Raw genomic sequence first — 27,129 nt, 5'->3', positions numbered from 1 at the left:
CCATATGCACTCAAAGCTTCATTAACCCTGTCACCTTTTAATTAAATACGTGCACATGAAATTTTGGGTAGAGAAAGCATTTGCTTTACTGACAACGCTCGATTTTAATGGCAAGTCAGTACTTACCTTTTAAAAAGAATACTGGGGTCGTAAACTTTAGACCTCTTCAGCTCCACAACGGCTTTATTAAAAACGTGGTTGAAATCACTGCCCATCATCAGCTTGTACTTAAAGGGAGTGTCTGCCCTCCCTAAATACCCAGAGCTGCACTAGCAAAGCTCTGTTTTGGGCTGGCTTCGAGGTAGCTCCATCAACAGCCCAGATAAAATATATTAAAAGCCCTACATGTACAATCAACAGTTAGGAAAATAAAGTTGGCCAGCCACATCAGGACAGACTTTTGAGCCCGCAGAGCACAGATTAGAGTAGCCAGTCTCTCTTTTAAATACTGTTCATCCTTACAAAAGACTCAGGCAGACGCCGAAGGCGGTGCCCGACCAGGACAGTCTGGAGGATCATCCTTGAAAGGGGATATTGTCAAGTCTGCCCAGCCCCAACATCTCGCTCGCTTTGGGAGAGCTGCTGTCTGACTTCAGAGGGACTCGTGCTGCTCACGTGCTGGTCCCCTGGCTTTGCTGAGACTGGAGCACGCTGCTGGTCGATCTGGAGGCACAGCAGCCTAGCAGGGACTGCACGAGTTGCTTTGATGCCTTCCTGTATTCTTCCAAAAGCAGCAGCATCCACACTTGCTGCACACGCGTGGCCACACCGGGCTGCCCTGTGTTGGATACTACGAGGATGTAAGACTACGAGGATGTAAGAAAAGCAGCTTTGCTGCTACCAGCAGCGCAGGGAAGGAAGAAATGCACAGCCCCTTCCCTCCTCTCCAAGAGTCTGCCACCTTGAGTTAGCCGTCTCCCCCAGGGACAAGCTCTCAGCCTCTCATCACAGGCTCGCTTGTATAGGCTTGGCAAGCAGGCTTACACGAGCCTCCCATCCTGCAAGCGGAATGTAGTGGTTCTGGGAAAGATTAGACTTCAGATTATTTTTTTTTAAAGGATCTTTTGGGGGAGAGGGACTTCATTCTTTTGCCAGCATGCACAAAATGTTGTGTATGTGTTTTATTACTGACACATATATTTAGCTGTTTTAACCATTTCAAAGAAGTGAGCAAGGAAAGCATTAATTTAAAGAGATTACTTCCTTTAAGCTGTCACTTCCCATAAGAGACAACACGTTTTGCAGTAAGTGGCACTCCCCTTTTCACTCTTGCCCCTCGCTCAAGGAGCAAGTTAACATGACGGCACAACTGCTCGCAGCAATGCCTCCCGGGGACGCCAGGTTCCTACGTGGATGCTCTGCCCAACGGAGGGACACGGCCCAGCTCCATCAGCCAGGAGCAGGACAGGCAGGCAATTCTTTATGTTTACAACGACCCACTGTTTGTGGGTTAATTGCTGCATCCCCCAAATAACGTTCTCATTCTGATTTCGCAGCAGCCATGTTCTCTTACACGGAGCACGAGAGCCGTTTGCTGCTGCAGGATGCCCTTGGTGCTGCCAAGGACAATCTGAATGCAGCGAGTGTGACAGGCAGGCTCGCTGAATGCAAACACAAACACAGCCACTGACGCTTCCTCCGCCTTTGATACCAACAGGAGAAGGGGCTCTGCACTATACTACCAGCAACACGTGAATTTTGTGATGCTCAAGGCACAATCGGAACACATTTTACTCACTCCATTCCTCAGCTCCTGCAAATTACAGGTCCGTTAACACTTGTGTGCGCAAGCCGGTCAACTCATCGGCACGCAGCAAGGGAGCAAGGAGGTCCCAGGTCTCCATCTCAAACCTGCTCACACGAAGAGTTCTGCTCCGCAGTTCTGATACTGTCGTATTACGACGACAACATTTCCTGACCCAGTTTCTACCTTGCTCCTCGCTCCTCTGCTACAAGTAGTAATTAGTAATGTCAGTGTTCTGGCTGGATTGCGAGAGCCCCATTAATAATGCAAGAGTAGTAACAGAGAGAGAGCAGAAGAAAAGAGGCTTGAAGGTTAAAAGCAGTACGGGAATGCATTTTGGGGGGCTCTGGAAGGGGAAGGAGGAGGAAGAGAAGAAACGCTGGCCTACTGAGATTATAAACTGCGTTCTTCAAAACACATCATGCCTTTCAGGTGGAAATGGTGGGTGAGTCAGTCATGCCTAATTAGCAGATTATATGCAAATGCCAAATGACACACAGAGGAGATTTTTTACTAAACTAGAAGAAAACTTGTTTCACCTTCCCTTTCCCCTGTAAAGTTGCTGCCTCACCACTTTACGCCCGTGTTTCTCCATTACTAATGTCTCAGAGGTCAATGGTACCCACACCTGACGCATGCTGAAGGTTCATCTCTCCAGGGGATCTTCTGCAGAGACCAGCCCGTGCCTGCCCATCTACTGCCAAACAAGCAAGGCTGATTATCGCACTACTCATGGTGTACCTTAACCTGTGGCTCTGCTGAAGCTTTTTATTACGTGTACTCTGGACCTACAATAGAGGGCTGGATTTCAGTAGGCAGCCTAGCATCTCCTCGTGCTTCCAAGGCCAGGGAATCTTCTCCAGCATAGGTGGTAACTCCCTCAACAGCAGCAGCTTCACCATCCGTAAGGCACACGAGCCTCCCAGTAGCACTGAACAAGGCTGTATCCTCGACTGGATCACCTGGAAGCTGCCCTCCGCCTCGCCCCCAAATACAGCAGAGAAATAAAAGAAGAAAGGAGATTCCAGCTTTGGTGTTGATGCCTCAGCTGTTGCTGAACAAAAGCTCCCATTGCCCACGGAAGGCCAACGTGCCTCCTGCATGCCAGGCAGGCAGCTTGTTTGGGCTGACCATGGTCCAATGCAGAGCAGCGTTCCTTTTCGAAAGGGCTCTGCAGCCTGTAGTTTTCGTGAGGATTTGCACTACGCAGCAGCTAACTTAAAGGCCACGCAGCAGAGCTGACCAGTCACGCTCCTTCTCTCCCAGTGGTCGGCATTTTCAGTGTCCTAAATGGTGCCAGGCCTCTCGTTAGCAGTGTATGAAAGAAAACACATGCTCCTTCCATTAGCTAAGGCTGGACTCGCATCATTGTCATCTCCCCCTTGCCTCGTATATTGCAAATACATCAACTTATCAGTTGTTATTTAACTTCAGCACATAGAGCTCCCTCTGTCAGGTAAGAGAACTAATCCAAAGTCCTCCAGCATTAACAGCTCAAACGACTACTCAGAAGGGATAAAAGGCCAGTAGGGTTATTGAAAGCTTATGAAAGGGTGGCAAAGAAGGAAAAGACTGGAAAAATCACCTTCAGGATTGCATAGCTTTTTGAAAGACACCACTCAAGTATCGCTTCCTCAGCAGAGAGGAAGTGAGAAGAGCAGGAGGTTCTCCAACACAAACAGCTTCCCCTCCACGACAATGATAGAAAAGGATGAGTGTTATTTTTTTTTTTTTTTTTTTTTTTAAAAAAAAAGGAAAGCAGGCCAGCCCCAAGCACACTGTGACCAAATTAGGCAACAAACTCAACTGACAGCCTCCAAAATGGACATCGTCTGCAGCAGCCTTGTGTTAGCCCAGGAAGTCTGATGACTGTGTCATCTGCTGCAATCTGTTTATGTGCAAACAGAAAGGAGAAGCAAAACACCTCCCTGTGCTGCATACCCCAGGTTGAGCCATCCCGGTGCTCTGGCCCAAAGGAAGAGGCAGTCATCAGCTCCCCTGACACAACGCTATCCGAAACCTTCGCTGCTGACTCATGCCCTCCAAAGCTAACTCTGCGCTGGAAGCAGTACGGTACACGACGAGGTGTGTGCAGAAGCAGCCCTTTTTTGCTGCTGTTGGGTTTCTAGTTTTTAGTTTTAAGTGGTTAGCTGTGGCAGATGAAGCTGAGGTTAGAGATCAGTGATTACTATGAGAGGAATGTGAGGGGGAGGAAAGAGAGAGGGAAGATGTAGCTTCTTGAATAAGGTCAGAACAATGTTTTTCAATTGGCTTGGGAGCAGCCTTTTTCCATCCCCTCCAAGCTCCATTTCCACCGCAGCAGCAAAATGTTAACCCTGCTCAGATGCCCTGCAAATACAAATAGCACTTGGCAGAGTTTTAACCTTAAATTCACCCTGCTTTTTTTGTATTTAGTCCTGTGGAGGGTTCCCGGACTGAGCTCCCACCGCAGTCCCAGGGAGCTCAGCACCATCGTTACCTGTTGTGAGGACAGGCCCGAGCAGCAGAGGCCGAGTTACTTCACTGTTCAAAAATCAACCCAAGCAATCTGAGCGCTCTGGTCCATGCAGAGGTTTAGGTTTTCTCCCTGGTGTTAAGTTACTCCCTCTCTTGTTTCCTGCACAAAACGGACTAACAACACTGCTCCCTTTCTCTTTCAAGTAAACCTAGGAGGAAAAGGCAAAGTCTGAAGCAAATCTCAGACTGCAGCAGGGCCCTGGGCCTGCCTCTGCTCTATCCAGAGCAACGACAGCCTTCAGGGTGCTGGCAGCCCCAGCGGGTTGGCGATGGGACAGCCCCAGTGAGTGCCACCCTCAAGGCACCACCTGCCCTGCGTGCTCTTACCTGACTCCCCTTGGAGTCCATCAACTGACCTCCAAGGACACTGTCATCTTGTCTGCACTGACCACCGCAGCCCTCACAGCCGGTTTTCACCTAAATAGTGGCAGGCTGGGCCCTCAGAGAGAGGGCGAGATGACTGCTGGGTGCCGGGCACAGAGCTGAGGCCGAAGTTTCCACCCTGCAAGAAGCGTCCAGCTTCTTACCTCCGAACCTTTCCTTGGCAAGGAACAGAGCTACGAAGGGAGGGCAGCACTTCCTCTCATGGACCTGGCAGAGAGGTACTCACTGGTCGGTGACCAGGAGAAGAATTGCCTTTTCACCGAGTGGATATTGCTATATAAGGCAGAAACCAAGGACAGGAGTAAGCTTTGTTGCTTGAAATTGCACTGACTTACACGGTCTATTTTTAAAGAGACTAGTTTGAGTTCTTGCTTTCAGCAACTCTTTTTTCTCCTTTCAGAGACAGATACCCCATTTAAGCTGACCTCTTTCCTCAGGTCCATTTCCAAGCTGGGCTTCACCCTCTCCTCCTCCGTCAGACTCATTTATCAAACGAAGCATTTCCACATACCGCTGCATAAACGGACTCGACCTTGCGCAGCAGCACCTGAGCTCCCACTGATGGAGCCTCTCCAGCCCACCACAGCCAAGAAGCCAGCCTGCTGCTACCCTCCTTCCAGGTGAGGTATTGTCAGGACACCCACAGCCCATTCCTACGGGTCCCAAGGAAGGATGGCAGATGTATACACAAGGCAAGGAGAGAGTTCAGGCTGATTATTACGGCATTCGGGAGCAAGCCACCAACGGCATCAGTCAATTTTTGTAGCTGCTCCTGGCCCAGACCAAGCACACACCAGAAAGCAAGCTATGGGAGCTGCCCTGGCTGGCGACGGGAACAATTCACTCCTGCTGAATTTTTCCTGGGGGGGTCCCTTTCGGCCAGGGAGCAAGCTGCCAGCACAGCAAGCAGGCGTGCACCCGGGGAGCAAGGAGAGCCCTTGGCACGTGGCTTTCCCATTTCCCCTGCAGCTCCCCTAAAAGGTAAGTAAATCACCCAGCACAGGGCTTGGGATGAGGAGATCTTCTGACTCTCAGCACTCCCCATGCAACTTTGACCCCACACGCCCCACGGGGACGAGCACGTGGGGTAGCACGCGCGCGCTCTTCCTGCTCGGGACTGTACTTTTAAGGCTTTGCCGCAGCAGGAGCAGCCCTCCTGTTATCTGTCTTCCTTTAGGACTTGGCAATAAAGCGTAATGGGGTGTTATCTGCCGCTTACAATCACCTCGACCCCACCTTCGGCCTTGGTCCCTCCCTCCTGCCCATCCCTTTGGGAAGAGGCAGGGAAATGAGCGGCGCTCCTGCCGCAGCACTGCGGGCGATAGCATCGCCGCTCGCCCTGCTCGCAGCGCAGAGCCCCGCCGCTGCAGACGAGTTTCAGTGGCCTTTTATGGAAGAAAAATGAATCGCCTGCCCAGCCACGAGTGCCTCAGCGCCGAGATGACAGACGGAAACTTGCCATTTGTTGTGGTTTTGGCAGTAAGAGAGGGAAGTGCGTTCCCATGCGCGGCGCCCGTTTAAAAAGGGCGCAGCGAAGGCACCGAGCTGGAGGAGAAAGCTCGGAGCTCCGGAGCTGCAGATTTCTTCGTGCAGAGCTGAGGAGGAAGGTGGCAGGGACCTGAAAACACAGCTTAGACCCTTCTGCTGGGCGAGATAAGGGGGTGACAGGCTTCCAGGCAAAAGCATACGCAGGCACGAGTGCTCCATTCCCAAGCCCCAGCAGTAAGACAAGTAGCAACACCACATTTCTCTTTCCTCCTCATCCCAACAAATTCTGCTAAACCACACTCACACAGACACAGGAGGATGGGAACTTAAATATGGGAGCTGGGCCGTGAGGTTACTGCCAACAGAAAGAAACGACAGGGGTTTGCCATAAGCAAATGCCCGTGCCGGCTCTGCTCTCCACTAAAGCTGTGGGGCTAAGCCATAAGTAACAATGAAACCCAAATAACCAGGCTCAAGGAAAAGCACACAGAGAACAGCGATAAGAACGTCTGAACGGAGAATGAGACAGGACCACGGGACCTTCAGAATGTTTGCACTGCTGTCAGGAAGCTGAATGAGACAGCAGACTTCAGCAGCTGGGAAAACATGTTGCAAAACAAGGGGAATTAAGCAATTCTCCATATGCACATCCTACATTTTGGACAAGCTCAGTTTCTCCAAGCAGAGGGATTTTTTTTTTCCATGTTGCATACGCACCCAGTGACAAATCGTGATAGTGTCTGAGCCTAAAACCGCAGCGTGTTTGGAGCTGGGCAGGGCAGCCCTGGGCAGCAAGGGCCCAGCCTCTGGCACACAAGCAATCGCGCTGCGCTATGTGCCGGATGACATCCTTGGAAGGATGTGTTACCCCCAGCACATCCCCAGCTGCTGGGGACTTGATTACACAAACATTTCCCTTGCACCCTATAAAACACTGGTAACTGGATCAGAGGTGGCCGGGGCTGCCTCCTTATCTTCCCCTGAGCGAGGCGCAGCTGCGTGCCCCGGTCCCGCACCGGGTACAGAGATCACAGGCCCTGCAGCACGCCCCGTTAGCTGCTCCTGCAACTTTAAATCTGCAGTTTCTTCTGCAACCATTTCTTATTTCAGCAAGAAAGGCCACTGGCATCAAAGCTGTTGCAAACCACTCACCGTGGCTTATTAGCACAGGTTGTGGACGCAGCGTTAGCACCCTGCTAGGAAAAGCCATGTTCAGACATCGCTTGCTAGGCAGAGCTCTGTACAAGCTTAAACCTGTCTTGCTTCCAACAGAAAATGAAGGGCAAAAGCAGCTGGGTGCATCTGTTCCTAGCAAGCACCTTGAAATCAATCCTGCAGAACACTAGCGGCTTCAGAACAAGTCCCCTCTAACACCATGCCTTAGTCCTGCAAATGAGAAGCGCACACGAGGGTTGCTGTGGCCAGAGCCCATCCCAAAGACAAAGAGGCAAGGCGGTGGAGGGTTTATCCATCTGACACAGGCACATCAACCCCTCTTTCCAGCACAGCAGTTCAGATACCCAGCAGGCAAACTCATTCCCTAAACACAGCCTCAATAGCAGGTGCACCGAGGAGCCCTGAGAACAGGGGTGGCAGCTGCCCGGTCCGAGGGCGATGCAATTTAGCACCACACAGCCACACGTAACCGCTTCTTTGCGCCCAGCCAGCACTGAAGCAGACAACTCAAAGGGACGAAAATCCTAAAGGCACGCAAAGGAGTTTTAAGGAAAAGCGCTGGAAATGCAAGTCCCTGCGACGTGGCTGCAGGTTCCAGCCTGGGGATGAACTGGGGATGAACGGTGTGGGTTTGGAGCTCTCCTGGCCCGGAGGGACAGCGCTGCTCCATGCACGCGTGATTTCCATGGCAACAGCAGCTTTCACCTCCCCATCTCCTGGCTGGCTGAAAGCCCTGCAGTGCTTTGTGCTGAGACTGCAAAGAGGGGAGGCTGTCCCCCCCCAGCAGCCGCAACGCCGCGCCTGGGATAGCGGCGGCGAGCAGCCTGGGAACAAAAGGCTTCCCGGAACAATATGGGATGTTGGGAGGATGGAGGCAGAGCAGAAAGAAAGGACTTCCTTTGCTGGTGGGAAGCAGCGCTTCTCCCTCAGCATGCAAAAAGCGCACGCTCGCTTCCCAGCGCTTAAGAAGTCAACGAGCAACACGTGTCTTCCATAGTCCTCCCAGAATCGCTATGTCGGAGCGCAGGGAGGAGAAACACGCCCCAGCAGGGATGAGAAATTCACCTCGCACGGGGCAAGACGGAGGCTGACCGAGCTGGGCAGCAAACCTGCCTGCTGCCGGCAGCCTGGCTGTGTGCCTGCAGGCTTCCCGGGAACGTGCTGCAAGCTGCTCGCTGCCGAGCAAAGCCTCGAAGCTCCAACAGGTCTCAAACAGGTCTCGGGGCAGCCTGCTGAGCAAAAGCTGACTCCCTCCCACACCAGCTCAGACTGCAAATACCCACGGGAATGCGTTCAGAGGGTAGCTGGGGCGACGCTTCTCCCTGGCTAATTAAGCTCTTCCTCCACCCTGCAGTTCGGGACGTTAAGATTCAAGCCCTGGCCACCTCGCTAGGAGCCAAACTCCACGCAACGCAGCTGGAGCCACACCGGCCCCGACAGATGGTACAGGCTCATCTGCGTGCTCTTCGTGCGTTCGGTCGGTCACAGGCAGCCACCGGAGCTCTGCCCATTGCTGGGGTTACACCTAGCCATGCTCTGCTCCCTGCAAGGTGCAAAGGACTGGAACTACAGCAGACCGCAGGTAGTAACCTGGGTACGTCTAGAGATGGTCTACTGAGCCCAACACACATCCACAGCCAACGTGAAGGCTTCCGACTGATTTCCACCACTTATTTTACAGTATGTCCATATCAGATCCAAACGTCAATCAACCTCTCTGCAAGATTTGAAGAAAAGTCAAGAGTACGAACATGAACCCTCTAAGCAAGACAAAGGAGCCAGGTGATGGAGCACAGAAACGCAGGACCACCATCTGCTCCTCCTCTCCCCACCCTTTAGGAGCCCCGAGGTTTCAAGACAGGCACATTTTGACCTTTCGCTTTCTATACTTCCCCTCGCTTTAGGTTCAGCTGTGCAAGCACAGTCCTTCCAACCAGAGAGGGACTCCTTCCAGGATCAGTCATCACCACCACAGAGCCTGCCAGAGGCACTGCTAGCATAGCCAATGCATCCTCTCCAACCTCTGTAGTGTTCCCATAGAGGAAAGGCTAATCTAGTCCTTTCCTCCCTCAGGGCAACAGTTTCCTGAAAGCAAGAGCATTAACTGAAATTCTTCATTCTGGGAAGAGACAAGATAGCAGGGAATAAGAAGCACTGCAGTTGCTGCTATGAGACACCACCACATCCTGCTATCCCAATTCTTCATCCTCGCCTTCGAATCCTCAAGTTGTTCAGACTTCTAAGGAGAGCACCGAGCTACTCAGCAGATTTTCAGCTAATGAATCAACACAAGCTGTCCAGGAAACCAGAAATCCAGCCCACTGGAATGCTGCAACCCCAGGGAAGGGGGAACAGACAGCACGCTAGGAAGGAAATGAAACAGCAAACCAGAAGGAAAGGAACACATCAGCACTGACCTCTCTTATCAGTTACTGTACCACATTACACATTTTAGGAAAAAGACTTCAATTCTTTTTGCATACTGAAACGTTCATGTGTTTTGAGCCTGAATTTTGTTCGGCGGTGCTGACACATGTACATTTCAAAAACAGCTTGGGTTTTGCACAAACAGATTAAGAAAAAAAATGATTTAAAGCATGAGTCAACAGTGCCACCTAGTGACCAGCAGATCTCCTTGCTCCTGAAGTTTGGATGACTAGAATTGGATTCTCTCTCCCAAATGCTAGAGATGGAGGTTAGCAAAACATATCTGGATATCCGAGAACTAAAATGGAATTGCGTGTCTTTAAGTAGCTCCCCGCCGTATGCTAATTTTTCACAAAAAAATGCAAAGTTCACTGCTGGCAACTTCAGTTTCTGCAGAAAAAAAGAATTGGACTGCCTATTACTTTCTCAATAAGACAAATGGTGGAATCACTTATGAGAACCCAAAGCTACAGCAGCTACTAGCATACAGTTAATGCACTCGAGAGGAATTTCCATGATTAGCAGAAATCTCTGCTGGTGGACGGGCAGCTCTCTCAACATTGCATGAGAATTCATCGCCGTGGCTACAGTTACGCAAGATGCCTCGTAGCTCCAGCGCTTAATGCTGATACTGTTGGCCTCAGCTCGCTGGCACCAGATGTGGGCGAGGTTCTGCATATATTGAGGAAACTGAGAAAACACATTTCTACATTTCTGTTTTCCCCCAGAACAGAATGTGCAGGAGTAGCAGCAGCAAGTTTTCCCCACTCTGTACCCCCACTGGACCTGGGGATTGTTCCGTTATGGCTAATAGTGACCTTTGATAGAAGCACAAAAAATTTCTGCCCTTTGAACGGACACATTCAACTAAGTTTTTGTCCCTTCCAACCAAAACTGTATTCAAATGATGGCATAAAACAAAAATGTAAGATGCTAAGGACAGTACACAGGGTTGTTTTAGGTCATTCACCAGAATTTTCATTATTTCATTACACAAAGGATTACAATTGGACTTTATGCTCATTCCCTGTTCACCTAAAAAGTTCTGTATATGCATGACAGCTCCCTAAGGCTTTTTTAGAAGCTTTTTTAGTCAATATCTTCCAAGTCTGCCACGTGAAAGGGATGCTGTTTATATCAACAGCGCCCTGAAATACTTCTCAACAGCTACACAGTTTTAGAGAACATCAACAGATCCAGCAAAATACCTGTATCACTGCCCCGTGCAGTCGCTTTAGATCCTCATTCATCTGGTACTAGGGAAGCACGAGCTGTGTTCCAGCTCTGCTGCCTAACGCTCTAGAAGAGACCGAGTGGCAAGTGCCACCCAATTACCTTTCTGCAGCGGGGATTAGGACAGCTGAACCGCTTCACATCGTTGTCCAGTAGAGCTGGGAAGTTACAGAACGGACACCTGCAGGCCAAAAGAAGGTGCTATTAATGCATAATGCCAAACAAATCTCTGCTGAAAGTGGATTTAGTCAAACAGCTGTGTGGTTCTTAAGAAAGATGCCAACCAAATGTCTGCCGCCAGGACGTGCTGACTGCTGTCTTTTTGCTCATATTTCTTCGATCACTTCCCTGTTTGCAATCAAAATATTATATGCTCAGCACTACTTTAGATCATGTAATTTAGAGGATCAACACAGAGCTAGCAAGCAAGTCTTGGGGGAGACGGCTCTATTGAATTTTAATCTGCTCCTAGTCAAAGGCATACCAACCTGAATTAAAACAGTCTGAAGCCTGAAATAAGGTGGCTCTTAAAAAGCTACCTAGTTTAGGGTTTGGGGGGGACAATTTTGTACAACAGTAAGCACAGCCTGCATCTTGCACTGGGCACTTACCTGACAAGCTCATCTGCACAGGCAGCAGCCACCTCCTCCTCCGCTTTCCTCTCATAGTATTTGCAGAGGATGTTCTCCGGAAGCACCTTCTCCAGCTCGCTGGTGGGGAATGAACACGTGCAACTGCCCTCCATGCAGCTGAGCTCTGACTGTGGTTGGAAGAAGAGAGCTCAGTTTCAGTCTGATGGTGGTGACAGAACAGTAGTTAGTACCTAGAACATTTGCAAGTAAACCATAGCAGAGCCTTGCTTAGAGATAATCAGTATCTTGCTTAGAGCTTAAATCAATAGATGATGGCCAGAAAACAGGCTTACTATGGTAAGAACATGGCTAATTAACGAGCACTGGACATGAAGATGCTTGTTGATAGCTGGGATCACAATTCACAAGCTCCAAACCCACTGTGACCACACAGAAATAACAGGCTACTGCGTGGTCTCCACTGAGAACCAGCACTCTGTGAACAGCACGTTACATTCTTGTCAGCACAGTCATATAAGTTGTCTGGTTTATCTTCACATGAAATATAGATCCCAGAGTACAAAAGTATCCTACAGTTTGGTTATCATATCCGAGGCAAAGGAACGCGCACACCTCAGAGCACTCAGTAATTCACCTGTAGCTCAGCTAAGTACCAGGACACTGTTAACTGCTGCTCCCTTACCATCTGGACCGCCTCCGGTAACTGTGTCCTAGGAACAGCAGCACCTCTAAATGGGATTGGGGTTAGTAGTACCATTGAGGAACGAACCCCCAAATTAAGTTGGGATTGCAAGGCAGTTAGGAAGGACAAACATTTTTTAGCTATGAAGAGACTGGCTGAGTCAGAGATGAGAACACGTTCTCTGTGCAGACTTATCACTGGTTTATTAAGCATTAAATCAAAACCAGATGAGTTTAAGTTATTATTATGAACACTGTAAAAAGTTTTTTCTAATAATCCATTGAAAATTGCTAAGTATGGTGCAGAGAAGACTGAAGTCAGCAAAACCAAAAACCTACTCAACAAAAAATCCATTGTGAAGTCGTCGGCTGTTCACTCGATGGTGAGACTGACTTGTTGGATTTGGATTTCAAGACAATTCCATTCAAATACTTCTTGGGAAGTGCACTTACATCTGGTTTAAGCAACAAAACTATGCAAACACCAATGTGATCTCCCAACAGCAATTCATCCATTTTCCCCTCAACCAATTGGAAAATTCTTACCTTCCCAGAGCCAAAGACTGCCTCCTGAGCATATTTAATTAGGCACTCCTTGCAGAACAAGTGACCATCTGCACACTGAGTTAGCTCTTCAAATGCAAACTCCCCGTAACAGCAGCGGCACTCTATCATCTGACCATCCTGCAGCCATAAACAGAGGTGTTAGCTACAGCAAGAAATAAATAAATACAAATCAATACCTAGCGCAACATACCAACACACTCTGCTGCAAATAAAATGCAGCGATGCGGGCACCTACAATGACAAGCCATAAGCAGTGCCACCATTAATTACAAAAAAAGAACCACAGGCGTACATCATTCCAGTAGATATCCTACTCAGTGGTCAAAACCCACTAAGCAAAACCAGGAACTCAGCTTTAAGTAAGCAAGATATGTAGATATTATGTTAACAGACTCCAAAAAGCTGGAGAGTGTGGTATTTAGATAATTCTTAGCTCACAGGCACAGAAGCATCTTGGGTTGGGGAAGCTGCAGAGCGCATGCCATTCACATGGGGAAAACCAAGCTTCAAATCTGTTGCCCTCTAAAGGAACATTTACCCAGCTGCCTGCAGAGACCCTGCCTTGGCCTCTTCACTGCAGGGGTGGAGAAGCTTGCCACTGTTAAGAATAAGCATGCCAACTTCTTCAAAAGGTCCAACATCTTCTCCCAAGTTTGAAGAGAAACAGGCAGCAAGAAAGAAAAAAGTAATCCACAGCTGCTGAACCGATCTTTAAATTTTCTCTCTTCATTTAAAGGGAAAGACCTGTTTTTTGGTTTTTTGAAGAGTCCTTTCCGCAAACGAGAAAGCACTGGCAGAGCTCCAAGAACAGCAAATCTGTTTTAAACAGCCATAACGGTGGTAGCAAGAACAAACCTGGTGCTATTCTATTGCAATGTTTGTTGTGGCCAGTAAAGATACAAGCGGACTGAATTCCTACAGATCATTACATGCATCAATACTGTCTTGCTGCACTCAGCAGCCTTTCTAAAGGCCTTCTAAAGGCCTGTCTACCTTTTCTAAAAGCCAGCCAACACATACTATGCAGGTTTTGCCCGCTCAGCTAAAGTGGCACAGGGCAAATGCAGCCCTTCAGAAAAGCTCCCTTCCAGAAGCCAGGAAAGTCTGAAGTGGTAAGTGCAAAACAGCATCTATGCAGAAGCTGAACTCAAGGGACCACGTTATAGATACTGACCTTCTGATACTGCTCCTCATTCATCTGCAGAGCAAGGAGGAAGTCCGCATGCTGTAAGAGAGACATATGCATCTGTATTTACAGAACGGATAAAGCAATTCTCCAGCCTCTACACTCTTTTACATTATCTCACAACTTACAACCCACCACAAAAGGTGCACTGTCTGCTTATAACATCACTCAGCCCCATCCTTCCAATCCTTCAAGCTATTTACGATTCAGCTAAAACATGGGAGAAGCCAAGGCAGCAAGAACAAAGAACCAAATTCTACATTATGAGGACCACTCGTTCAGGTTCCTACGGGTAGAAAAGAGCTTACTCAACAGGCATCTCCAGAGAAAGCCCCAAGGAACATTGTTTTTACAAGGAGACACTACCCAACTGTCTAAGAGACGCTGATCTTCAAGAAGCTACTTTAGAAAAGGCCTGTAGGTGCAGAGGAGTGGATTTAGTCATCCCTCGGTCTATGGAAGGGAAGACAACACACCAGCAGGCGTTGCTGGGTTCTGCTTTGAAACACGCAGTCCTCAGGAAGGGACAAGTTGTTCTGGAGAGACCAGACTGCCAGCTTCTGCAAGGTAGAGTGAGTGGACAGACTGCCCCGGGCCTGGTCATTATTAGCCACCAACATGTGCTGCAGTTACAAGCCCTAAAGCAGAGAGAAGCCTGCTAACAATTAGAGGAAAGAAATAATTAATATAGCTTTTATTACTGTGCAGTTAAAAAAAAGTCCAGTAAGGTGTTTTATCATGGACTATAAATTAACGTTAGCAGACACATGGAAGATCTCTGCAACAGTTGAAGTTGTTTGCACCACAAAACCAAAGCAGCTCCTCCCACTCACCTCTGCCATCTCTTTAACTTTTTGCTCATAGAATTCCTGCTCCAGCAGCACTGGTGGAAGAAGCGAGAGCTTGTCATAGGTTCTCCAGTGTCGTCTCTTATTCTCCAGGAAGAACATCCGCTTCTCAATTTTCACATCACCTAAGGCACAGTTACAGGCACTATATGAAACAGGATGAAGCAGCAAGAAAAAAAGCTTAAATCCTTCCTCCTCTACACACCACCAGCTGCATAACTTCAAGGACTCACACAGAACTGTACCAAGCAGAGGTACTAATGAAGCACGTCTCCAAAATAAGATACCAGACAGTGACAGAAACATAGCTGTTCTGGGACAATATCCCTTTTCAAGGACAGTACTTTCCAGTGTAATCTAGTTCTGCTTACAATAACCACACAGAGCACAATACACACTGCTTGTTATTTACCTTGCTCAAATTTGAAATCTATATATGAATACTGATTCATTTCTTTTCTTCTTTTTCGTTTCCCACTGGTTTCCGGAGACAGCTCCTGCCATTTCTTGATGGCATCTGAAAAGGCCTAAAAAAAAAAAACAACACGCAGACTTAAATCCCTTCTGTTCTTTGGAAGAAAGCAGAAGCACATACTTCACATCAGCACACTGCACAAACACACATAGGACTGATCTAAAACAGGAAAGCCAAGCACCCCATAGAGGCACGAATAACTCTTCCCTTTGTCCACTAATCATTCCATAAAAACAAAATTGTCACCACGCAGAGCTGAATGATGCTTCACAACACCTCAGCTATTAACTCTAATACAGCTAGTGTCCACTCTGATGCAACAGAGCTGATATTTTTCCTTTTATGTTTTTAAAAGGAGCTTCTTTTCGGAAGGCCTAGAGCTAGAATCTGATTTTGCTCAATTCTATCAATCAAACAAAGAGGCACGGTGTTTTGGGTTTAGTTATGCCCTGAAACAGTGGAGGGAGAAGCTCAAGCAAAAAAAGCATATAGAAGAGTAGCTCCAAGTCAAAAGCTTGAAACCACATTCATATTTAGTTTGTTGATGCTTAAGAACAAGTTTCTTTGCAGCTCCATTACAGTGAAACTTTTATGAGCAATATATGATTCATTTCACACATCATAATTAAACAGGACAGCGAGACTTGGGTTTCTCTTTAATTACATGCAGTCAGTTAAAAACTAATCTAATAGCGGCAGTTAAATGTTTTAAGACTTAGTTAAATGTCTTGGCTTTACTGGCAATTATACCCCCACTTCAGCAAAGTACAGGAACACTTCTGAGTTCAACGCATCACCTATCATCAAGTAGCTAGTGCTTCCTCAATTCTCCTGCTACAGAAAAGTAAAAACTTTCTGCAGCATTCTGTCTGGCCAATAAATTTTGCAAGTCTCTACTAAATGAACAAACACTTCTTGAAAGGAAAGGAAGATCATAAGAACAAAACGCAACTACACACACGCAAGCAGATGGCACAGTACAGCAGAAGACTTCACACTGCTCTCCACAGATATGGGAAGTAATCCTAGGAAAGAAAACAGACTTGAAGAGGAGAACCTTTCGTGTGATTGCATAGTGTCCCTTGAGTTCATGTAGTGCCCACTTAATGTCTTGGCTGCTCAACATTTTGAAGTCTGCCATAAGGAGGTCAGCTGCCTGAATGAAGCACCGCTGATCAAGTGGGGCAAGCTTGGAAAAGTCAAAGTAGTCCACTTTAGGCACCTAAGAAGAAAATGCAAAAGAGAAGGTAGTCCACACACAGCCATCTCAACATACTCAAAGCAGTTCGAATGAAAAATTAGTTGAATGGGCTTTAAAATAAATTAATAAAATCAAGTAACTGTATGGAGAGTTGCAGTTAAGAGACTAAAAATTAACACCTAAAGGTCACGCAAGATAGACCTGAGGGCCAAGTCTACTTCATGCGACAGAATGACCAAGAAATTCTTATACCAGTTACCAAAATGAACACTGTAGACAGCAGGTGGCTGGTAGGCAGGCAAGCCAGGGGGTCTCACTGAAGGCAGAAGAGCAGACAAGAGGCAGCTGCACAACACCAAAACCTTGCAAGTCTTCTTGCAAGCAACTACCTATTGTTATTTAACACTATTTTAATTGTACCTAGAGGCCTCCTAACAAACCATACTTCAGTTAGGCACTCTGCAAGTACACACTAACAGACCCATACATCCCAAGATGACTTCAAATTGGACAGATTTGATGGGAAGCACGCTGTAGATAAGTTCATTCTCACTTGCCTTTGTCTCGTCTTGGCTGGCAAGCAGGCTGCTGCTGGGATTTAAAACCACTCTGCCTTCCTTCTTCGGGTAATCTGGATTTTCCAGAAGAAAGTTACAAAGTCTGAAAAGATAAATACAATTACTTCAGGTTCTGGGAGCTCAGGCTCATTCCTCCCTTGTCAAATTTTTTGCATCCTCTAATTAAAAGGCTGGGCAGGCAAGTCACAGCTTGCCCTGCAAGAACCAATAGAGGTCTCAGACTAGAGCGAACGGAAAATAAATGACTGAGAATTAACAATGATGAGCTGCGTGACTGCAGAAGGAAAAGCAAATAGATGTCTTTCAACAATTGCATTTACTTAAGAGGAGCTTGTATGGGTGAGCTATTAACCAACCCAAATCTCTCCATGCCAGGAGGGAACAACCAGGCTTACTTCCCACTCACATCCACGGCTAAAACCACGTAAAGAGATACTTCCTTGGGCTACCTACCTCTGATCTTTCACAACTAAGAGTCAAGGTGTGCTAACATTGTGCTACTGTGAAATTAATCTTGTGAGGACTACACAGGAACAATCACAGCAGAGCAGCATTAATTGTAACAGCTGACATCTACTGTGGCTAATACAAAACCAGCTATGGAAAGACAAGCACACAAACCCCCATAAAAAACTGTGACAGGTTGATGTCTTCCTGGTCAGAAGATTACTGCTTCAAATTTGAATTAGAGCCTCCAGCCTCTATCTACTTTCACAATGCAGCAGAGGCAGAAACATGTTTAACACTGTTTACTTAAGATGTGTACTCTGAACACAGGTTTCATTGTAATAAAGCTTGAAATCATACTGCCATTGTCCAACTCATGCTGAAAACTGTTCTAGTGGGAAAAAGCACTTAGAAAAATCACTAAAAAATACTTGGAAAATTACATACTAGACTAAATGCAGCATGCCTGAGGTCCTATTGCAAGCAGTCATAACTGTGTCAGGTAGCTCAGCTGAGCATTTCAGCTTCGAAAAGACTGCAGCAAGTAGTTTCAGAATACCCCACTAATACCTCAGAGGCCCTTTTGAAGGGTACGCTTGCTGTGGGCGATCTGAACCTGCCTTTCAGAGCTTATTCTCAACTGTCACCAACCAGCTGTGCTCGACTGGTCGAGGAACAGAAGCTGTTCCTCAGTTTCCCCAGCTATAGAACAATAACCTCCTGAAAGGAGCTATGAGGAGCAATTAACGTTTGTGAAACTTTTTGAATGAGAAGGTGCTAGGTTGCAGCACAGACATAATTGCTGCTAATTTACATTCCTGATGTCAGAAATCAGTCCCTAATTAAGAAATCTGAACTGGCTTGCAGCATTAACCCGCTATCAAGGCGTGATTACTTTAGCCCTGCTTTCACATTCAAAGCAGAGGCATTTCTTTTTGTTTAATCAGGTATTGACATACTGAGCCAGAAGCTTTTGACTGAGCGTGAATGCTTCTGCATACAAAAGCTGAATAGATGATACCCTGCTAAGAGGAGCTCTCACATCTTATCTTTCACATGGGTTCAAAGTTTTAAGACTATCATTTTGGAAAACAACAAAATATCTCGGCGCCCGAGCATTTAATAGCTCCCCCTTTTGTCAAGGACAACTATTCTAATCCGACAAAACAGAAACTTCAAGGAGCTCCGAGCACTGCAGCTCAAACGCAAGGGTTTCAGCTGTGGCACAGCCGGAGCACATCTGAACCGTTCTGCACGTTGCCATCTCAATGCTCGGGATTTTCGGAGATGTTAACCTTCGGTGTCTGACAATTAGTTAAGTGGGCCCCAGCAAGCAACGCACGCACACTTGTGGCACCGTTCATTAATATCTGCACCACAGGACACAGAGGCAGTTAAAAGCCTCATCCCTGCCCCAACCCAGCCACCCTTAGTTATTATATTTCAAGCCTGATTCAGCTTGACACACCGTGGAGATCAAAGAGACCCCGCCAGCCTGGCTGACCAGTGCTTTGACCCGTTTTGTGCGAATACAAAAAGACGCAGTGACAATTCAAAAGATAGTTTGGTTAAAGGAATAAAAATATGGAGGAGAAATCTTTATCATCCAGTAAGTCCGTAATGCACCACTGAGCAGGCACTGTAGATGGCCTGCGGGGAAGCCTGTAAGCACCTTTTCATCTCCCTGGCTCTGTGGCACACAATAGGAGAGAAGAGATTTCGGGAGCAGAGAGGGAAGGAACACATTAAGACTATTACAGAAGCTGATACTGGGATTTACTTCTACCAGGCTTCACTAAGTCCCTGCAGGATACAATAACGAGGTTTTCGCACAATCCGTGCGAGGGTGCTGCAGCTAGACACAGCTGCAATGGCCTGATCGCCCCGAGGAACGGGTTGCTGCCCTACCTACCGTCCTCATTTCCAACATAACCAACTGCTCTGAGGCACAGGTACGCAGGGCAGGCACCTGAAAGCTTTTCCTGTGTTGAACATGTCATTGCTGCAGGGAAAGCACTTTGAGAAGATGAGGATAGTTATAACTAGATCATTTTCCACTCAAGAAGTCCTTCTTGAAAGGCACAGCTTCACTACACAGGTAAAGGTAGTAGAATAGGAAATCTAAGGGTGATCCCCGTCTATTATTTTATATATTAGGCTTAGTTCCTTGCCAGTTACCTTATTTATGCTCCAATAAGTAACTGCAAGCCTCACACGCTTGAATACTGCTTAATTAGCGCCTTAGTTGACTGTAAAGGGCACAGGATTCATACGAGATAAAATGAAACCTCTGGCAACCAACACCTATTCCTCATTCTTGTATCCCGCAATAACTAGTTTCAACATGTTCAAGATAGTGACAGCTGCAGAGAGAAAGAGAGAGGGGCCACCCAGCATCAGACCCAAGTCAGATGTAATTTACTTCAAACCACTCTCCCCTCAGTGCTGGCTGGTGCCAACACCCACAACCTTTCATTCTTCAGCTGCACAAGCTTTACCCAAAAGAGAAGGGTGATGATGCAACTTATCAACAAAGATTGATGACTTTTTTTTTATTCTTTTGATTCTGAAGTGAACTCCCAAAAATATCAAATATGATTCTTAACGCTAAGGAATCCTTGAGCTGCTAGTACAATTGGGAAAGCAACAGTACTCAGGATGATTTTCCATTGCTTTTACTTCCCTTCTTGGCTCAGATTTCTGCTCAATGTGACCAAAAGCTATTCATTAAAAGACATCTATAGCCAATCCTGCTAGCCCTTAACTGTGTTTTATCTGCAAAAGGTGGTTTGAGAGGAACTCAAATAGCACCACTGCCATTCAATCAAGTAAATGGGATAAAAATCAACAGCATGACATCAAATGAGCAAGTCCAAAACAGTGTCAGCTTTACCCAGAAAAGGGCAGGAAGAGGTGGAAAATTATTTTCCACAATTCAAAATTCACCAATTCACCTTTGAATTACGTTTTATAGAGGCTACCTCAACACCTACCCTTGACACTAGTCTTTAACAAGCCTAGTAACAGTTAAGAGGAAATGATATGTAATAGTCTTAAATAATCAAAGAACTAGTAACAGAGAATTTGCAAATTATCTTAAAAGCAGAGAAGCTACAACACGATGTCAGAAAGAAAATTTCTATTAGAACAGGGGGAAAACAACAAAAAAAATCCATGCTCTTTGGTACTGCCAGCATAGTGCTGACTCCCAGCCTGGATATGCTCAAAGCATTATTAGCAGGAAGGAAAATGGCAGCGTGACTGCAGCCAACCTGTTTTATGGTACACTCTGGCTCTTAGCTTTATACTTACACATTTAAGTCATAGCAGTTCTTGACATTGATCAACTCTTCAATATATTCTTTCTTCACATCTGGGAACCTTGCTTCCTGCAGTAGGAATAGTTGAAGGTTATACAGGCATTAGAGGAGCAGTGTGGTACAACCTAGCAACAGCACCAAATGCAGAAATACATATGTAATTATCTAACATGCTCCTGAGACAGGGGCTAAAATGGCTTCTAAGAGACACTTTCTACCCATCCAGCCTGGATACTGCAAGTCGCTGGCTTTCCTCGCTCCACAGGATGAATACCAACAGCTCTTTCTCGCAAGAAAAATAGGAGCAGTGACATGAGTAGTCATGAGCAGCTGGCCTAACAAGTGATTCAGGGTGGAAAGAGGAGAGGCGCATAGGATCTACACCACAAGCAAAACTAATATTTACCTTTAGATAGAAGATTAAGGACTTCCAGGTTGTGTGCTGAAATACAACATTCCAAAGCAAGAGGGGGGAAAAAAAAAAACACTGCATATACCCACTCAAAGCACCCAGACACACTAGCAATGAGATCAGAGAAGACAAACTTTTACTTGCATTTCTGTGAAAACCCTACTACCACTAGCTACATAGCCAAGAGCACCCTTTACTGCTCTCTCTCATTGGGTTTTCATACAGGCATTGGAATTGGTTGTACCATATAGTATTTTGCTTTGCAAGACTGAGCTGGTCAAAAAAACCCTGACAGCGCAGGAGTATCTACTTGCTTTAACAGGTGGACAAGTCAGTGACTAACAAGGTTTGACTCTGAAAGAAGTTAATTTTTGTTGAAGTGCTACTTGGAGAATAACAACAACATTTTCTCAACCCTGTTTTTTCCAAATAGGATCAGATAAGGGATAAGGGAGAAAGAACTTGGCAGGGGGAAGAAGGGATTGGTTCAGATACAGTGAGATGTATCTGTTTGAAAAACTCGTCTGAAAATAACACATGCATTGAAGGCCAGCAACCCTGGGAACACTTACTGTCTCTCTGATGAGCAGCGCAGTGAGGTCTTGGTCCTGCCCAGCAGCCCCCTGTTCTGGCACATCACTAGAACCGAGTTCGTGCGAGCCCTGTGCCGGGAACGCTGGGCCTGGCTGCTCGTTGTCTATTGCTGCCTGCTGCCCCCTCGGCTCTTCTGGTGGGTGTGCTGGCTGGGGCGAAGCGGGACCGGGAATCCCATCCTGCTGCGGCTCAGGTCTGGGGAAAGCCGGCCCAGGAGCCTCCTCTCCAGACGCCCTCGAAGATCCTGATTCTGCTTCAGGCTGCCCTTGCGGAGGAGCACAACCATTTACGACGGCACGTGGCTCCCCTTCTGAGGGCTGGAAGTGATCCAGCCGGCTGTTCTCCCGGAGCTCCTGCTCCATGCTGGGTGCAGCAACTGTTCCTTCAACGTTTTGCGAGAGCTCTGGCTTCAAGTCCTCTCCTTGCCTGCCCTGGGCTTCTACCTTTTCCTCCTCTTGTGGTGGCAAGTCTGCTTTCTCCAGATTAATGATTTCCTTGTCAACAACAACCTGCGGACTCATCTTTACTGCTGGAAGCAAACTTGGGCCAGGCTCCAGGTTACTCGTAAGTTCAAACCTGGGGCCATTCTGTTCAGACGGCCCGGGCTGCTGCAAGGCAAAGTTCACATTCTCATCCCTGCTTGGTCCAGCGCTGCTCTCCACCACATAATCATACGGGTCTTTCTGGCAGAGCAGAGCTGACATCTCATCTTGCAGATACGTGCCCCTCAAGGGCCCTACATCACTTCTGGATCCTCCTTCTCCCACAGTGTTTGCACCCTGCCATTGAGCGGCAGGTCTGATGACATTGGGACGCACAAGCTGCTGATGCTTTGGGGTCTAAAAAGAAGACAGACAAGAATAAGTAGGAGTTTTCTACTCGTCAGAATCCTTCCTCCAGGTGGTCTTTTGCACCTAATCAAATTTCTGATGGGAAAGACATGAAAAGTCCATTTTAGCAAGGAACATAAGGCATAAAACTGCAACCCAGATACCTTTGTTTCACCGGACAGCATCCTCAGTCTGTCCCCAGGTGCTAAGAGTACATTTGTGATGAGAGAACATTTAGCAGAACTGGGAATGCACAGGACTTTCACACTGGAATAACTCCCGAGCTTCACCCCCAGTCTCCATTACACTCCCAGTAAGAGAGTCTGGAAATTAGGAGCTAACTGATTATTTGCATCTCAGCAAATTCATTCATTTTAACAGGCAGCAAGAACCAAAGCTCAAAATGTTAATCTCTGGCCCTGCTTCTGCCAAGCTAAGGCTGCTGAATGCAAGTAGCGTTTGAATACTCTCCGACACTGTTTTCAAGTAAGAAACAGAAAAGTTATCTTTACAACCCATTTTCTCAATAACTCTGGTTATTTTAACAGAAAAGTAGAATATATTCTTAATATAGCTTAAATTTGAAATTAGACAAAGTAATAAAGTTAAGCTAATGCCTTTGGCCCTCCTCTGTGTGACTGCCTGTACCAGTAAATTTACCAAGTAGGCTGGCTTCGTAAAACTGCAAAAATTCAGGTGCCTGCAACAGCCCAACAAGAATCTAGCGTTCTGAACACTGGAACAGGCTTCCTCGAGAGGTGCTTGATGCCCCATGCCCGTCAGTATTCAGGAGGCGTTTGGATAATGCCCTCAATATAATGCTTTCACTTTTGGTTAGCCCTGAAGTAGTTATGTCTGGACTAGATTATCTTTGAAGGTCCCTTCCAACTGAACTATTCTAAATAGCAGAGATATAAAGCGCACAAGGTTAAACAAGGCAGGTTTTGAACACCTGCATTCTAAAGAACAAGTCCTTTTTTTCTGGATTAAGATAGATAAAGAAGGCTCTAGCTTCCGTAAAGTTAAGCATAACTTTACGATACAGCTAACAATCTATTTCTCCCTGCCTGTGCCCAGAATACAACTAAACACGTAAACCCAGCAAAATGCCATCATTTCAACGCTCATTTAAGACACCCTAAGTAGATCACTGCAACTGGGCAGGACTCTCAAAGGAACGCATCAGATACTTGCGCAGGAGGTGGTTATAAAGGCCATGAATAAAGCAGCAATGCATACAAGAATGAAAAATTACCTCTGCCAAGATAACCACATCATCATCATCTTCCTCATGCTGCTGTTCTGCTGGCGTTTCCAACAGCAAAGGCAATTCTTCATCCGAGGAATCAGATATCGTGATAAGACCGTCATCCCTGCGGTTTATCCAGTCTGCAGTAAAGTAAGTACAGTTAGCTGCTTGCAAATGACAGAGCACGAGTGCTGGGACACGTGAAAAAGCCATCTTCACATTTCCATTGCAGCAACAGGGAAGAAGCGCTCAAAGGTCCCTGGTTCCTCCGCGACGTACTGCCACAGCCACTCCTACGCCCCTCAGCCTTCTGAGCAAAAACCTTGCACCAACTACAGCTCGAGAGACCACAACGGCATGTGCATGAAGTGGTCCTGCAGAGGATCTTCTGTCCCAGAAGTGAGCATGAGTCAAGCTGCTGCAAAAATGATTCTGAATAACTCACGTAGACTACTTCCTAATTTTTGGAGAGAAAGCCTGAATCTCAGGTACCGTGCATTTTCTTTTATTGATGCACAGTATGTTCTAGAGGACAGATACGGCTCCATGTGCGATGCGGTGTCTTCTGAAAGAGAGTGACTTCGCGGGAGCACCTCATACCAGCCTGAGATAGGGCCCCTGACTGTGAGTGCAGATGATACCCTGCTATTGGATGACAACCCTCAAGGTTTGTCAAGAGGGAAATAAAGATGTTACTGAGCAAAGCTGCTGGAACTTGGGAGATACATGCCAGCCAGAAGCAGAGGGTTTCTGTACTACAGCAACAGCACACCATCACACTTTCCCTAGGATTTAACACAACAATTTGGTTTACACTTCTGTAACTCTGCAGCAAACCAGCACACAACCACTTCACTCAAGAGCTTAAAGCATCCACCAAATTTGAGCATTTATCTACCTATTTATCTACCCTTCAGACACACAGTAAGCGTCATTTTGAGTTCCACTCGAAGGAATGGGTGACAGTGCATACAGCCCTATTAGGAACCGAATGAGGTTCTTAAGAAGGTGGAACATCACAAGCCCCTGAGACCTGCTGAAATACCTCTGCGTGGCTTGGGTGTTCCCAAGAAGTTAGCAATCTACCTTAAGGCAGTACAACACCAGAAAGACAGGAGCCAAATATTTCACGTCAGCGTAAAATGAGAGGCTTTGTGGCTACCTACAGAAAATTAAATAAAACAGAGCGATGTATCACATGGCAGAACAGACCACTAGCAGCTTCCTGTTAACATCACCCCTGCAAGTTTAATGGCTATTATTCCCAGCGCTTGTAAGCAGAGCTGTACAGAGATAGCTTCGGAAATACACACAAATCAATACTCACCTTTCCCTCTGTGACTACGGAAGCTGTTTAAGTGAATTACTTCTTCATTTCCGCCTCTCTCTGCCATTTTAAACAGCAGCTCCCAGAAGTGTCAAGGCCCAGGCATGGCAGTCAGGCTAGAACGAGGAACTAGAAAACAAAATAATAAGAGTAAGGCAAACACGGTGGCACCCTAGGCTTTCCCTGCTAGATCCCTTCTGGGATTCTTGTGGCTCTCCCGGCAAGACTCTTAGGAGATATTTTCCATGCCCGAAGGGAGGCACGTCTCAGGTCCTCTTCTGAGGGTTAAGACAGCAAGACCACCGAGCATAATCTGTCCTGAGAAGCCCCCCGGAGGAGAACTCGGAGGCGCTCACAGCTCTGCGATCACAGGAAGAAGGGAGAGGTGCTTCTGCCCAGCCAGCCTCAGCCCCGGTGTTCGTGCTCAGGGCTGTTTTCCTGTTTCCAAGAAGTCAAAACCCCACAGTGGCGTTTCTGCCACCACCTACCGGTACGAGGAGCAAAAGCCACTTGCCTGAGCTGCCCCAGGACGCCGGCGCCACCTCTGCCACCCGTGACAGCCACCCACAACCACCCCTTACCGCACACAGCGATGGGACGGGTGCCACGCCGCCAGCTGAAGGATCGCCAACATTGAGGTCCTATCGGCCAGACCTGGGGGTTTGGTGCAAATCCCAGGATATTCCACCTGCTCCCCAACCACAGAGACCCAACGGGGCTCAAGTTCCTTCACGGGACAGCTTCTGGGACTGTTCTGCCACCCGACCTGTTCCCAGATAGGCACCATGCGCCGGCAGAAGGCTCCGCGGCAGGATTAGACCTGAGGAATCATCACAACCTCAACACTTGGTTTCCATTTTATGCCCTGCCAGCCTACAGCTGCCAGCTCCCTCTATCACACAACAGCTAAGTACACGGGAACTGTGAGCAGTTTGATCACTGCAACGAGAAAGGTCTTTTTATTGGGAAATATTTGCCTTATTGTTAGAGCACAGAGGCGTCTGCATTATTCACCAGTGCATAAGTTGAAAGAAAATGGTGCTCTGCTACAAAATCCTGTCTGCTTGCACACAAGAGCAGTACAAATTCCTCCTCAATAATTCTACTTAACCTTCTCTGCAGGGAACGCGATTTGCAGCTAGCACAGCAGATGAAGAAATCTGTTCAGATGTACTCTATTAACTTAAACGTATATATCCCCTACACACACCAGGAACTACTCATCACCATCCTCAAAATATTTTAATACAGTGTAAAATCGTAAAAATAAAAATGCATAATCATACAAAAGCATCCGTTAAAAAGGCCAAAGCTCGCTGCAAGGCAGGGCTGAGACCTGCCCATCTTCCGGGTGGGAACCCACACGTCTCCAGCACTACAGCACGCACAGACACAGTCCCAAAGCCTCACACCTATAGGTAATAAGGTAAACGAGCAAGGAAGCAGTGTATTCATATTTGTAGGGCAGGACTATTGCTTAGCACACACAAAGGGTGCCAGCAGCACGGTTCAGTGCCTGAAGCAACCTTCCCTGGAGGGCACCTCCACCCTAACAGCTTTCATGGCTTGGACAGGAACGGCCACGGCTCAGCCGGTCCCAACCCTGCTGATGTCCTGCTCTGGGTGGGACGTTGGACTGGGTCTCTTCCAACCAGCATCGCTACAAACATGCGGCTAGCCCTACATCTGAGCCCTGAAACTTCAGCAGCATGCCTTGTTTCCAGCGAGCAGCCCCAAGAACGCCATGGGCATATCGATGCCTTGAAAACCCTTCAAAAACCAAGGTTTGGGGGTTGTTTCCACAAGGCTCTTCAGCTTCTCCCTTATTACAAGCGAGGTTACTCAGAATAGT

At 47.2% G+C, this 27,129-nt stretch overlaps 1 protein-coding gene across 11 annotated transcripts in view; it reads right to left on the bottom strand.

Annotated features, from left to right (window-relative positions):
* Positions 1 to 27,129, bottom strand: part of RNF216 (ring finger protein 216) — a 76,944-nt gene that overhangs the window by 38,351 nt on the left and 11,464 nt on the right. For 9 of the 11 annotated variants that reach the window (XM_035563490.1, XM_035563498.1, XM_035563492.1 and 6 more), the window contains 12 exons: positions 25,278 to 25,406; positions 23,957 to 24,090; positions 21,850 to 22,710; positions 20,858 to 20,934; positions 17,078 to 17,180; positions 16,377 to 16,541; positions 15,257 to 15,371; positions 14,830 to 14,969; positions 13,985 to 14,035; positions 12,790 to 12,927; positions 11,581 to 11,729; positions 11,072 to 11,150 (listed from right to left, as the gene is read on the bottom strand). In XM_035563490.1, coding sequence (XP_035419383.1) covers positions 11,072 to 11,150; positions 11,581 to 11,729; positions 12,790 to 12,927; positions 13,985 to 14,035; positions 14,830 to 14,969; positions 15,257 to 15,371; positions 16,377 to 16,541; positions 17,078 to 17,180; positions 20,858 to 20,934; positions 21,850 to 22,710; positions 23,957 to 24,090; positions 25,278 to 25,344 — 2,079 coding nt within the window. In that variant the 5' untranslated portion in view covers positions 25,345 to 25,406. Of the gene's footprint in view, positions 1 to 5,339; positions 10,127 to 11,071; positions 11,151 to 11,580; positions 11,730 to 12,789; positions 12,928 to 13,984; positions 14,036 to 14,829; positions 14,970 to 15,256; positions 15,372 to 16,376; positions 16,542 to 17,077; positions 17,181 to 20,857; positions 20,935 to 21,849; positions 22,711 to 23,956; positions 25,407 to 27,129 lie in introns of those variants that run through there. The other 2 variants (XM_050713820.1, XM_035563489.2) reach the window with 2 other exon arrangements.

The sequence above is a fragment of the Cygnus atratus genome, chromosome 15 (assembly GCF_013377495.2).
Source record: "Cygnus atratus isolate AKBS03 ecotype Queensland, Australia chromosome 15, CAtr_DNAZoo_HiC_assembly, whole genome shotgun sequence".
Lineage (NCBI taxonomy): Eukaryota > Metazoa > Chordata > Aves > Anseriformes > Anatidae > Cygnus > Cygnus atratus.
Note: the sequence above shows the minus strand (reverse complement) of the source record. Positions and strands in the feature narration are given on the sequence as shown.